We start from the raw sequence: 15,435 nt of genomic DNA on the forward strand, positions 1-15,435 counted from the left end.
AGAGGTAGGCTGGAGCAGTGTTAGAAGTGACTTTGGCTGGAATCGTTCTTTTAGGTGATACAATACAATAAATAATTATTTTTGTCTTTGTTTCATTTTCTGTTATATTGTTAAGAAATCATATAACCAGAAACTTTGTCATTTATTTAAGCTTTAAGATTAGGGGATTGGGTATATATAGGGTGGCCAAAAAGTCTTAGTGTGTAAGTTTATGGAAAAAGAGATTTTTCCAGTTTATTTAATGTGATATTTTTAAGCCATGGAAGGAGCTCAAAGCTAAGTGATTAATTAGTGAGAGAAATGAAATAAGGTAGAGCCAAGTAGAAGGGGATGGAGATGTGTGATTTGGGTATGATTATGGCTACAATTGACACCCGTGTAGGTTACAACATCAGGATCATTCTTAAACATTCTTCGCCATCCTTTATCATCTTTGCCCATTTATTAGGTGTGGAATAAAACCCTAATGATGTTTTAATTGCATTCTTCTTGCTATTAGTGATTTGGAACATGTTTCCACATGGTTGTTGATCATATATATTTCTTCAAAAATTAGATTCTTTGACATAAGTAAAAGGTGTATTTGTAGAATTTTTTGTTTGTTTTTAGAATGAGAGAAAGCTAAGGATACTTGTAGGTAACAGGGAAGAGGCATGTAGGTTGAGACTGAAAATGAAAGAGAGACAGGAAATTATCAAAAAAAAAAGAACCAGCTCCTGGAGGAAATGGGAGGGGGTAACATCACTGGAAATGATGGGTTGTCCTTGGCAAGGAGAAAAGCCATCTGACCCTCAGAAACTGGAACAAATGAGGAATGGATTATTGTAAACTTTCAGACAGTCCTACATAGCTTCTAATCATGAGGAATGAGGTGGCTCTATTAGGCCAAGCCATAGAGACCTGAAAATAGCAACCAGTACCCGCAGCTGCAAGCCAAAATAGGCCATACCCATTCCTATTGTGACTCATTGGTCTGCTTATCCATCCTACAGGGATAATAAGTGCCATTATATGTCATCTTCAGAAATTGAAGATAATATATTGAAGCCGCATAGACTAATGGAAACAGGGTTAGTCTTTAAGTAAGGAGACTCACATGTTAACTCCAGTAGTGAAAATCTTTGTGACAATAGGAAATACATGTCACCTCCCAGAGCCTCAGTTTATTCATCTGTAAAATGAGGTTAATGCACTAATTTTGTAACAGAGTTGTGGAGAAGTGCTTTATAAATCTTAAAACACTTAAATCTTAAAATCTTAATGTGTGTCACGTTTAAAAAGTTTGAAGGACATGATTTTAAATCTTAATTTTATTTTAATTTTAAATCTTAATTTATGATTTTAAATTTTAAATTACTTTTTAATCATTAATAAAGCTAGCATGCTTATTAATAAAAAGAGGTTAGTGGCACTCTTGAATGCCAATGACCCCTCATGGTGGTGGGTTCACAATTTTTATGCCTTTGGAAGAACAAATGTTCCTGAAAGTGGCAATCAACTCTGATTGGTAAACAATGAGAGAATGAATAATATAATTAGAGATGGGCTGTTACTATTAGGATCACCCAAATCTTGGACAGAGAGACTTATCAATTTCCATATCACCTGTCTGACAAAGGAGAACCCATATTTTCCAAGACCTGTCTAAGTAAACACAATGAGCAGCAATCTTCACTTTAGCCTGAATTCAGAATTTCTTTTACTGTCTGATTAGATCTTCGTCATGGTAAATCTTTGCCCAAAATTGCCTACATTGGCTGAATTCTGAATGAAGTAGAAAAGGAGAAAAACCTTGGTCCTGATTCAATAATTAGTTATCAATAACAGAGAGAAATAATTTCATGTGAGTTATTAATGTGTACAGGTGAGATGATGAATATCTTTTCTCTCAATCTATTACTAAATCTGAAATTAGGGGAATAAGACTTGGGGGGCTGAGTATTTTTATGAAGAAGAATGTTTGCCATCAGTGAGTTGATTCAGGCCAATTCCAATAGACTTGTAGTGGAGAGAGCCATCTGCACCCAGATGGGGACTATGGGGACTGAATGTAGATCACAACATAGTATTTTCACCTTTTTGGTTGGGGATTGCTTGCTTTTAAAAATTTCTCATTTTTTCCCTTTTTGTTCTGAAGTATGTATAAAAGAACTGCACCTATTTAACATATATTGATTACTTGCTGCTAGGGAAGGAGGATGGGGAAAAGGGAGGGAGAAAAACTTGGAAACAAGGTTTTGCAAGGGTGAATAATAAAAACTATTTTTACAAATATTTTGAAAATAAAAAAGCTATTATTTTTTTAAAAAAAGAGAGAATGTTTGCCATCCTTAGTCATCAGATAGTCAGTCAGTAAACAATTATTCAATATCTACTATACATCAGGCACTGTGATAAGGTCTGGAGATACAAAAAAACCCCAAACCCACAAAAAAGGAATCTCTGTCCTTAGGGATCTTACAGTCTAATGGGGGAGACAACAAACAAACACATATGTATGAAGAAGTTATGCAAAGGATAAATAGGAAATAATTGACATAGGGAAGGCACTAGAATTAAGAGAGGTTGGAAAGCCTTCTTATAGAAGATGGGATTTTAGTTGGGACACAGAGGAAGCCAGAGAAATTAGAAAGCAGAGGTGAGCAAGGAGAGCATATCAAGAATGGAGGACAGCCAAAGTACCCAGAGTGAGAGATAGAATGTCTTTAATGTGGAACAGCCAAGAAGCCGATGTCATTGGATTGAGTCCATGTTGGGGAGTTAATGAATGTGATGAGGTGAGATCTTTCAAGACAATTGTGAAAATCGAGTAAGGCTTCATCTACTTCAGTGTATGAGTAGGCCTGAAGGACTTTGAGGATTGAGTCAAGGGCATACTTAAGTCCCCTTCCTGCTATCCTCCCATGACATCATTTCCTCCCTATTTCAGTCAAATATGGGCAACTTTGTACTTATTGGTCAAGTTGAATTTCGTGGGTAGATCTCGAGTTTAGAATGTAAGACTCTCAGCCAATGAGGATGAGGGTCAGTGGTAAGAGGGGGTATTTGCGTTAGGGATTAAAGGTGCTAAGCCTTCGCACAGGAGGTGCTTCCTCCCTTTGATTGTCTGCTCAAAGGGGTGGGACGCCCTTCTCTCGAAAATGTACAATAAACTTTGCCTTGCTCTAGAGATCTCTCCAGCTTTTTTTATTAAATGGTGACCCCTCACCATTTCTGTACCACACAAGTGTAAAAAGACTAGTGAGGGGTTATGAAGAGCTTTGGATGCCAAAAGAGGATTTTGTATTTGATCCTGGGAGCTACTGGTGTTTATTGAGTAGGTAGGGGTGGAAGTGATGTGATCAAACCTGCACTTTAAGAAAATCACTTTCGGGGGCAGCTAGGTGGCACAGTGGATAGAGCACCAGCCCTGAATTCAGGAGGACGCGAGTTCAAACTTAACACTTCCTAGCTGTGTGACCCTGGGCAGGTCACCTAACCCCAGCCTCAGGGGGAAAAAAAGAATAAAGAAAATCACTTTGGTGGCTGAATGGAGAATTAATTGAGGAAGGCAGCCCTATCAGCCCTTATTGCACTACCCTAGGCGATTAGTGTTGTAACGTGGTTGTGACAGGGTTAGAAAAGAGAAGGAGGCATAGATGCAAAAAACCAGTTTGAATGTGGGGATAAAGAATCAAGGATGATACCTAGGCTGAGAACCTGAAGGATTGACAGTATGGAATTGCCCTCAAATATAATCAGGAAGGTGGGAGCAGGGGGAGCAGCTTGGTGGTACATTAGATAGAGCACTAGGCCTGAAGTCAAGAAGACTCATTTTCATGAGTTCAAATTTAGCCTCAGATAGTTCCTAGTTGTGTGACCCTGAGCAAGTCATTTAATTCTATTTGCCTCAGTTTCTTCATCTGTTAAATGAATTGGAAAGGAAATGGCAAACTACTTCAGTGTCTTCTCCAAGAAAACTCCAAATGGGATCACAAAGAATTGGATTGAAGATTGAAGAGTTAAGACTGTACAACAAGTTTAATTTATTGGCTCTCTACCCTTCTTCTTCTTCTTCTTCTTCTTTTTTTTTATAAGTAATATGGCATGATAAATAAAACAGTAGATAGGAGAGAAAGAGTTGAGTTCAAATCCTGCTTAAGGTAAGAAGTGAGAAAAATATTCAGATTCTGCCTCTAACTAGAAGTCAGGTAGAATTAACTTCAGATACTATCTCTATGTGTGTATGCAAGCTCATTAAATAACTTCAACTCTCTGAGTCTCATAGTTCTTTCATTTGTAAAAAGAAGACAATAATGTTTCAGATTTGGGTGGGGTCTGGACTCTACTCAAGGGCATTGGGAGTTCCTATGCCAAAAACTCTTCCCATAGATGAACATTTGCAATTTACTGTCTTGGAGAGATGCCAGGGGACATTAAGGGGTCAAATGACTTGCTCAGGGTGTTGCTGCTAATAAGTATCTGAGATCAAGTTTGAACTTAGGTCCTCTAGACTCCAGGACTGGTGCTCTATCCACTGAGCCACCTAGTAACCCCAGTGGTTGATTTTCTTTCAGTTTCTATTCCTTTCATTTATCTTACTCTGGTGTTTTAATATGACTAGCTATTTGAATTTCAGTTCCTTAAAGATAAAGACTTGGCTTCTTGGACCTCGGAGTAACGGAGCCAAATTTTCAAGATAAGCTTTCCATCTGTAGGAATAGCCAAAGGCGATGGGGACAAAGATGGCTTGATGGGAACCCTGTTTTCTCTCTTCTCTGATCAATCCAACAGGGATGATGTGGTCGGAATGTAAGGAGCTCTGGCTCGAGGGGCCGAGGGAATACATTTTACAGCTGTGGAATGTGCTTGATTTTGGGATGCTTTCCATCTTCATCGCAGCCTTCACAGCCCGATTTCTAGCCTTTCTTCAGGCCACCAAAGCACAGCAGTATGTGGATAGTTATATTGAAGAAAGTGACCTCAGTGAAGTCACTCTGCCTCCAGAGATACAGTATTTCACTTATGGTAAGTTGCTCATTGAACAGAACCCCTAGAAGTTTTAAAATAAGAGAGAAAGCAAGTAAATACACTTCCTTGAAACCAGGAAGATGTGAGCATGTCCTGCCTCCCATACAACCTGGCAAATCCCTTAATCTTTCAGTGCTCCCAGGTAACTTGAAGATTGTAACTTACAAAGGAGTTGCTGACTAGAATCAGTGAAGGACGGACTATTCCATAAGGGAGTTTTTTAGAGTATTAAAATCACACATCCAGACCACTTTTTACAAATAAACAAAAAAATAAAACATCAAGAAAATGTATAGAATCATGGGTCTAAAGTTGGAAAGGACTCCTTCTATCTCATCTCAAGGGATTCCCTTGGGGTTCTCATTTTATCAGTGGGGAAACTGAGGCCCATGGAGATTTAGTGACTTGTCTAAAATTACCGTGAAAGCACCAGAATCAGGATTTGACCTCCTACCATTGTCTCCAGAGTCAGAAGACTGTGCCCTGTAGCTCTGCGCCTCCCTATTTTTTACCTTGAATGTGGATAGACTGTGTGCATGTTGTCAAGAAAAATCAAACTGACACTATCTCTCAGCAAAATAATGAATTGCCTTCTGTCATCAGAGTCCCAGAGTATGGCTGAAGCTCAGTTCCATTCTGAAGGACTCTGTTAAGATATTGTATGATGATACTTAGCTACCAAAAAAAAGTAGACCATTAATTCCCCTCCAAACCCTTCTCCTACTTACTAGTGAGTCTTCACTACATGCTTGGCTCATGTCCCTTCTCTTAGAACTGGGAACTAGCCTTGCATAATCACCAATAAATCTGTGGGTTCCCCCATCCCACCCTCCCCCTGACTCTCCCTCTAGATCTTTTGCTCCCTTCCTTCTCCTCACCTCTTCTTATGGTCAATCCCCCTTCTCTCTTCCCTCTGCCCAGGATGTCCAAATTGGGTTTCTTCAATTGTTTCATGTAATTTCATATTTAGTGATTTGGCCTCATACTGCCTCTTCTTATCCCCTAGCTTTAGAGCTGGAAAATCCCTGAGATCCCATCTAATTCATATATTATCTTATTTAGTACTTCAATGACCTCCAGGCACTTGGAGGTGACTCTCACAAAGAGTCTGACACAACTGAAAAACAACAAAAATGGGGATGATAGCACTTACCTCTGAAGTTGTTGTGATGATCAGTCATGATTGCATATGTCACGTGCATGGGATATATCAATTTGAACTATTAATTAAACAATAATTTAGCTTGACTTCTGAGGGAAGAATGAAAAGTAATTCTTGGAGGTTTCTGAAAATTTGACTTCAGTTTGCTGTTAGGAAAAGTCTCCTATCTGAGGTCTGGATTTTCTTTCACAACATGGCTAATATGGAAATATATTTTGCATGACTGTACATGTAGAACCTATTTCAAATTGCCTGCCTTCTCAGGAAAGGGGAAAGCAGAAGGAAAAAGGGACAGAATTTGGATCTCAGATTTTTAAAAGTGAGTGTTAAAAATTGTTTTTACATGTAATTGGAAAAAATAAATTAAAAAAAAAAAAGGAACTGAGAATTTAAAAAAGAAAAAGAAAAGAAAAGCTCCTTTCCATTTTGTTCCAGATCTATGATGGGCAGTACACCATTAATTAAATCAAGGTGACATATTAACTTAGTGATCATGGGCAAGTCACTTAGCTTCTCAGTTCCTGGAGAAGTTATCTAAAAATATAAGTTATAGATGAATTGCTTCAGGTGGTATAGTAAATAGAAAATTGAACCTGGGAGTCAGAAAGAGCTTCAAATCCTGTCTCAGACATGTACTGGATTTGTAAACAAGAGCAAATCACTTAATCTCTTCCTGTGTCAGTTTCCTTATCTGTAAAATGGAGATAACAATAACCTATCTCTCAGTGTTGTGAGGATAAAATGAAATAATATTTGACACCTTTGCAAACCTTCAAGCACTATATAAATGCCAGTTATCAGATTCCCTAGTAGGAATTATTCACAGGTCTTTAACGATCCACTCCTCAGAAGTAGAGTGGCCTGCCATTTCCCCACACACAGGAGGGGATTTCCCCGGCAAAGTCTGAGTGACTGCATGTTGTGTCCATTGTAATAGAAACTCTGGGTCAGATATGTGTTGAACTAGTTGATTTCTCAGGTCCTAGCCAACTCTGAGATTTTGTGATTCTGTGAGTGAGCTTTTATGAACTTAGCTAAGCCAGCCCCTGAGTACAGACCATTCATCACCTGCCTGCACTTTGCCACAGTGTCAGAAAAATATGGATAGGCTAAGTCAGTTTTGAAACCATATATGTTTATCAACTTGCATTCCATAGAGTTCTCATCCACTGCTCACTCAAGCTGCTCTATGATTCCTCCTAATATAGCCATGAGAATTAGTTAGCTTCATCAGAACAGTCTTGTGTTATAGTGGTTTGGTTGGTAAATTTTCTACAAATCTAGAATTATTTTTTTATATCGTATCCTTCCCCCCCTCTCTTCTAATTCTTTACGTTTTTTGTTCTTTATGAACTCTTTAGAATATTACCTTTTTTTTTTTTTTTGGATCAAGATGTCCAGAATGGTTAGGCCAATTTAGAGTTTCACCAACATTGTAGCAGTATGCTTGTTTTTCTGCAGCCCCTCCAACACCAACTATTTCTATCTTTTATTCTCTTTGCCAGCTTGCTAGGTGAAACCTCCGGGGGGGGGGGGGGGGCGGAAACAACCTTAGGAAACCTTAGAGTTGTTTTCATTTAAATTTCTCTTTGTTTATAATTCTTCAGCTACTACTCATGTTTCTAAGATAAGAGTTTTTAGTATTGTTGTTCACAAGCCCCTACTGCTATGCTTCCTATTAACAATCAGCCTAAAGATTTACTAAAACTTTAGCAAAAGCATCCACTAAAGTGGTATAATGAGAACAGTGGTATGAAACATTCCCTTATGTCCCCCACCCATGGGGTATACTCCCCAACAACTACACCCAGAGCCATGGGAAGAAACGTGGAAGCAGAGTGATATTGAGGCACATATTTATATATCTATGTGACAAAAGAGTAATTCATAACTCCTTGTGTTTTATGGCCTGAAAATTCTTTCTGGAGTTCATAATTGACATTCTTCTCTGGTATAAGGGGTTTTGTTCCTTGAAATTGCCTCTCTCCTCCAGTGATTACATTTCTACATCAATTTGTCTTTAGTGTCCATTCTGCTCCTGGCTGGATGTGGTACTTCCTAGGGCCTACTTTCTCTGATTCTAGCTAGTTATTCTCTTTGTAAGTAGTCCAAGTTCTCCGATGACATGGACTCTGAAAATACTCATGAGAATGGGTTAGAAAAAAAAGAGAGGAAGTCCTTCTTCCCCCAAATTTCAGTTCCCTTTCAAGGACTTGGATGGAAGCAGAATCCTCAAATCTTGAACTGGAAGTTCTCCCCCACTGGATTAATTTACTACTTGACTAGTAGAGTTGGGATTTGATGAGCATATGTGCATGCATATCTCTGTGTGTAACCCAGGGGGAATAAATTAGTCCAAGATAAAATGTTTTCTTTGTGGCTAATCTACTTTTATCCAGTGACTAAAACCCTATGAAGTTCCTCAAACCCTATGAAGTTCCTCAAATTAGTCAAGGACCAATCACCTTAGGATAGGGTTTTAGGAATGTTACTTAATGTGGAGTTTAAATTGTTTATTGATTGATTGGAATTTCTGTGATTATGTTGAGATGGGAGGCAATCTTCCATCCCTTCACAGAAACACAGAGAAAGATACAAAGGAAGGAAAACAGGTGCTTCCAGGCATGGAGGCAGAGAGAGCTGAGATATATGCACATTAGACTAGTTGCTTTGACTATGGATAACACAATGCAGTATTGTGGCTAGTGCTTGGAGTCAGGAAGGCAGATTCAAATTCTTTCCCAGTAATCCACCAATGAGTAAATCATTTAATATATCTGAGCCTCAGAGATCTGTAAAATGAAGATAATAATGGTACCTCCCTTAGGATGATTTTGAGGATCAAATGAGATCATGGAGAAAAGGGGCTTTGTGAAGCTTATCTATATTGATGTAAACCATCATTATTATTATCATAGTACAGAGTTAAATATTGTTTCTATTTGACTTTAAGATAGTTTTATAAAAAGAACATGGAATTTTATGTCTTGGGGAATGTGCAGATATATAGGCTATAAATGAAGATCACTGAGACTCATGTGTACCACATATAAAAACTCATGCCCTTCATTTATAGTCATGCATTTGCTAACCAATGACCCTATACAGTCTCTAGGAGCTGTCATTCGTGGTAAAGAGGAACATTTCTTATAGATGATTGTGCTCAGAGAACTTGGTTCCCTGAACACTGTTATATAGAAATTTCATAACAACTCTGCTCTGTGACAGTAAAATACAATAAAGAAGTTAGAATTCTATGATTATAGTTTCTTCAGCTGTAAACAGGGGAGAATAAGAGTGATGACCTCATAGGGATTGTGGTGAAACTCAAATCAGTAAGCATTTAATAAGCACATTCCATGTGCCAGCCAAGTCACTGCATACTAGGGATACAAAGACAAAAGCAAAACCTTGATGTCTGCCCTCAGGGAACTTACCTACCAATGGGAGACACCCAGCATACATATATTAATCAGTATTTAGATCTGGAAAAGAGATAGAAGGTCACCTTAGGCTCAAAGTAGCCTAAGTGTATAAAAATACATTAAAAACTTCAGATTGATACAGAAATGTCAGTCTTATTTACCCAATGGGGTGGGAAATTTAGTCCATTTCAATTGCTTTGACATCATGTTACCCCAGCCTATATCTGAGGGAATTTCCTCCTGTTTCTCTTCCCCTTAAGTATTTTATTTTGTCTTCTCCCAGTTGGAAAAGACAGTATATGTCTTTGTGATTGTTCCACCCCCTTATTGAAAAGAACATTTAATTCAAATCTGAGTGAAAAGAAAGAATAGGAATAAGGGAGTGATTGGGCCAATAACAGCATGGAGCCAACACAGAGATAAATACTGCCTGCCACAATAGCTGCTGGCGAGCATATACAATGATAAATGGAAAACTCTCTTTTTAAACTTCTTTTTCTCCTTTCCAGCTAGAGATAAATGGCTCCCCTCTGATCCTCAGATCATATCAGAAGGCCTCTATGCAATAGCTGTTGTGCTCAGCTTCTCCCGGATTGCCTACATCCTGCCAGCCAATGAAAGCTTCGGCCCCTTGCAGATTTCTCTCGGCAGGACTGTGAAGGACATCTTCAAGTTCATGGTTCTCTTCATTATGGTCTTCCTGGCATTTATGATTGGGATGTTCATATTGTATTCCTACTACCTGGGGGCCAAAGTCAACCCTGCTTTTACCACGTAAGATTTCATTTTCATTTTTATTTTTGATTTATGGAAGAAAACAAGTGTTTCCATAATAGAGCATAATAAAAAAAAAAGGTGATTGCACATAAAACTGCAAATAGATTGCATAAAGATTTCATTTTTAAAATATCAAATAAATTAATCCTGACAGCTACAGACAGAGAAATCTGATAAAGATGTTAATAGCAGTGGTAATTGAACACAAACTCAAATAGAAATAAATCTTTGAGGACAGCATATGTCTCTAGAAACCACAAATTCACATTATCTATATGGTATGACATTTTAAATTTATTTTGCTAATCATTTCTCAATTACATTTTTAATCTGGTTCAGCATACTCAATTTTACTGCTGCAAGTTTCATGCCTATGCTAAATGATTTCTGAATAAGAGAGAGTACACAGGAACTAACACCATCCAAAGGAAATCATACTAGCTTTTTGTACTGCCATATCACACTGTTGTCTGTTAAGCTTGTGGTTCACTAAAACCTCAAGATTCTTTTTCAGACAAATTGCTATGACTCCCCCATTAAGTATTTATAAGGTGATTTTATTTTCAAACCCAAATATAGGACTCTAAATTTATTATGATTAAATTCCATAAGTTCAGAATTTTTCCAATTGCAAAAAAGTCTCATGATTTCCCCGCCCCCCAAAAATGAGACATAAAGCATATAAAATAATCTCTAAAATAAATTTTCTCTTGTTTGATTTGACCCTGCATTTTAGCCTGCCCAAATAATTATGGATCCAGCTTCATTTTCCAGATTCTTGAACATCAGAGAAATGTGCTCTTGGTTATATACAGGGTTGTTCCTCAGCCAGCAAAGCTCTGTTTCAAAGGATGGGTTTTTGGGACGGGCATCAGCCTTGTGATATACAACACTTTGTTGAAAGAGAATTTGGCTTAAGGACTTGTTGGCTTTTGAAAAAATAATTCCAAGTCAAAGCTGGCAATGATTCTGCTCATTTTTTCCATTTTAGTTCAGTTGTTTTTCAATCATGTCTAACCCTTTGTGACCCCATTTAGGTTTTTTTTTTTTTTTTTTCGGCAGACATACTGGAATGGTTTGTCACTTCCTTCTCTGACTCTCATTTTTACAGATAAGGAAACTAAGACAAACAGGGTTAAGTGACTTGTCCAGGGTCACACAGATAGTTTCTTGACGCCGGATTTGACTTAGGTTTTTCTCACTCCAGATCTGCCACTCTAACTACTGTGCTACTTAGCTGTCTTTTCCCATACTGAACCCCGCAAAACAATTGTTTGGACATACATTCCAGACATTAAGAGGAAAGCAATATTAGGAACTGTGTGAAACATGGGTTCTGTCTCTGATGTCATTCTATCATAGGATCATGAATTTTGAGCTAGAAATTACTTTAGAAATCATCTAATCCAACTTCTTACATTACAGAGGAGGAAACTGAGGCCCTTAGAGGCAAAGAGACTAGATCACCCAAGTCATGGCAACAGTCCCATGACTCAAGCCCAGGGATCTGTCTTCTAGGCCAGTACTCTTTCTACTCTGGCATGCTTTGGACTATGTGACTTTGGACAGGTCATTTAATGTCTGAGGTTCCCAAGCTTTCTCATCTATGAAACAAGAGACTGCACAAATTGTGACCTTGAAAAAGTCTCTAAGCCTCAATTTCTTGTTATAAAAATGTCAATCACCAACAAGCAAATATTAAGCACCTGCTGTGTGCCCCCACCATACTGGGTTCTGGGAAACCTCAAGATTTACATTTTATTGAGGGAAACAACCATAACCACCTGATAATCTAGCTTTTGTGAAATGATCTAACTTTTGCAAAGTGCTTGACATCTCATTTGATTTTCACTAGAATAATGAGATAGGTGCTATTATAATCCATATTTTTACAGATGAGGAAACTGAGGCTAAAGTGGTGAAATGACCAGATCATAGAGCTACTGGTTGAGGCAGAATTTGAACTCAGCTTTTCCTGCTTCAAGAACAATACTCTATCTACCATGTCACAGAGAAGCTTCATGTACACATATAAGTACATATAAAACAAAGTAAATCCAACTCTGGGGTTGAGGGAGGTTGTTGGTTTTGTTGTTGCTTTTTTAGTTGAAGGTCTTGGAAGTCACTGAATGTTATGGTTGCAGCTGCTTCTGGAGCTCTGAGTCCACAGATGGTAAGAGGGTTGAACTCATCAGGAGGAGATTACAGGGCTCTTTTTGCTAGCACCAAAGCAGGACTCTGTTGCTTTGCCCACATTTGGATTCAAGTCACAATCCTGGGTGGCAGTCCCAACGCAAGGAGGAGCACTAGCACCCCAGAGCTTATAGCCACTGTGTACTGGGGACCCTCACAGTTCCAAGGCAGAACTCACAGATAAGATCACATACCAGGAGAATAGTAATCTCTCCTTAGAGCATCGTACCTTGGAAGACCTAAAAACATACACGTCTTTAGAAGTATCTCTGAAAACAGTTGCATAAAACCCCTGAAGCTTGGGACAGTGCACCCTCTACCCTGGAAGCAGAACTTTACTTTAACATAGAGTTTCTAAGTCAAGAAATAGGCTGGGGAAATGAGGAAACAACAGAAAAAAAAAGTTCTGATCAAAAAAATATTACTATGGTGACAAGGAAGATCAAAACATACATTCAGAAGAAGATCCAACACCCAAACTCAAAACTCCAACATCTGAAATCTCCAAGAAAAATGTGAATTGGTCTCAGGCTGTGGAAGAGTTCAAAAAGGATTTTGAAAATCAAATAAGATAGAGAAAAAATTTGGAAGAGAAATGAGAATGATCTCAGAAAATCAGCTTGGTAAAAAAGACACAAAAGCATTTTAAAGAAATTAACACCTTAAAAAACAGACTATACCAACTGGTAAAAAAGGTATGAAAAGTCAATGAGGGGAATGTCTTAAAAAGCAGGATCAGCCAAATGGAAAAAGAAGTAAAAAAAAATACACTGAAGAAAAAAGTAGAATTAGCCAAATGGAAAATGAGGTACAAAAGCTCACTGAAGAAAATAATTCCTTAAAAATTGGAACTGAGCAAATGGAAACTGATGACTTTATGAGAAATCAGAAAACGATAAAACAAACCTAAAAGAATGAAAAAAAAATAATGTGAAATATCTCAATGGAAAAACAACTAGGCAGCCAAATGGCACAGTGGATAGAGCACTGGCCTTGAAGTCAAGAGGAACTAAATTCAAAGCCAGCTTCAGACACTTAACACTTACTAGCTATGTGATCCTGGGCAAGAAACTTAACCCCAATTGCCTTCTAAAAAAGGAAGGAAGGAAGGAAGGAAGGAAGGAAGGAAGGAAGGAAGGAAGGAAGGAAGGAAGGATAATTGACCTGGAAAACAGATCTAGGAGTGATAATTTAAAAATTATTGGACTACCTGGAAACCATGATCAAAAAAAGAACCTAAACATCATCTTTCAAGAAATTACCAAGGAAAACTGCACTGACATTACAGAACCAGAGGATAAAATAGAAATTAAAAGAATTCACTGATCACCTCCTGAAAGAAATCTCAAAATGGAAATTCCCAGGGATATTATAGCCAAATTCCAAAGCTTTCAGGTCAAGGAGAAAATTTTGCAAGCATTCAAAAAGAAATAATTCAAGTGACAGGGAGCCATAGTCAAGATAACACGAAATTTAGCAGTTTCTATATTAAAGGTTTGGAGAGCTTTGAATGTGATATTTCAGAGAACAAAAGAGCTAGTGTTAGAACCAAGAATCACCTACCCAACAAAATTTTTTATAATCTTTAGTGGGAAAAAATTACATTCATCGAAATAGAGGATTTTCATTTCTTGAAAAGACCAGAGCTAAATAGAAAATGTGACTTTCAGATACAAGATTCAAGAGAAGCACAAAAAGTAAACAGGAAAGAGAAATTATAAGGCACTTAATGAGGTTAAACTGTTTACATTACTAACTGGGAAGTTATTTATATTTATATTATTTATAACTAATAAGTACTTCTTTATTAAGGCAATTAGATGGGATACATACATATATATATATATATATATATATATATATATATATATATATATATATATATATATACATACATATATGCAGAGAACACAGGTATGAAGTGAATATGATGGGAGATATCTTAAAAAATAAAATTGAGGGGTAAGAGAGGAATAAACTGGGAGAAAGGGAAAGGAAGAGGCAGAATGAGGTAAATTATTTCATATAAAAGAGGCAAGAACAAGTTTTTACATTGAAGGGGAAGAGGTGAGATGTGAACCTTACTCTCATCAGAGTTGTCTTAATGAGGGGATAACATAAACATTTAGATGGATATAGAAATATATAGGAGGGGACAGAGATAAGAGAGGGGGGAGGGCAGAGAAAGCAGATTGGTGGAAATGGTAGTAAGAGGCAAAACACTTAAGGAGGGACAAGGTAAAAGGAAAGACAGAATAGAATAAATGGAGGGGAAATACAGTTAGCAAGTTTCTCTGATAAAGGTTTTATTTCTCAAACATATAGAGACCATTTCCCAATTGATGTGATCAAAAGACAAGAACAGTTTTCAGATGAAGTAGCCATAGCCATATGAAAAAATGCTCTAACTCATTGTTGATTGGAAAAATCAAAATTAAAACAATGCTGAAGTACTTCTTCATACTTATTAGTCTGGCTAATAGGATGGAAAAGGAAAATGACAAATGTTGGAGGTGATGTGGAGAAAATTGGTAAATATGTGAACTGATTCAAGCATTCTATAGAGCAATTTGGAACTATGCCCAAAAGGCTATAAAACCATGCATACCCTTTGACTTAGCAGTACCATTACTAGATCTGTACCCCAAAAGAGATGAAAAAACCCCAAAGTAAAAGACTTGTATGTATAAAAATATTTATAGCAGTTCTTTTCTAGTGGTAAAGAATTGGAAGTTGAGAGGATGACCATCAATTGGAGAATGAGTGAACAAATTGTGCTGTGTGATTATGATAGAATACTGTTATTTTTTAAGAAATGATGAGCAGGGAGGGTGCTTTCAGAAAAAAACTTGAAAAGATTTGCATGAG

General features: G+C 37.5%; 1 protein-coding gene across 1 annotated transcript in view; it reads left to right on the forward strand.

Moving 5' to 3' along the window:
* The window catches only part of TRPC3 (transient receptor potential cation channel subfamily C member 3), an 87,619-nt gene that overhangs the window by 53,854 nt on the left and 18,330 nt on the right, over positions 1-15,435 (forward strand). Inside the window, exons 5-6 of the mRNA XM_074276400.1 lie at positions 4,774-5,007; positions 10,107-10,371. Of these exons, the coding sequence (XP_074132501.1) occupies positions 4,774-5,007; positions 10,107-10,371 (499 nt within the window). The remainder of the gene's footprint in view (positions 1-4,773; positions 5,008-10,106; positions 10,372-15,435) is intronic.

Source organism: Sminthopsis crassicaudata, chromosome 6 (genome assembly GCF_048593235.1).
Source record: "Sminthopsis crassicaudata isolate SCR6 chromosome 6, ASM4859323v1, whole genome shotgun sequence".
NCBI classification, from domain to species: Eukaryota; Metazoa; Chordata; class Mammalia; order Dasyuromorphia; family Dasyuridae; genus Sminthopsis; species Sminthopsis crassicaudata.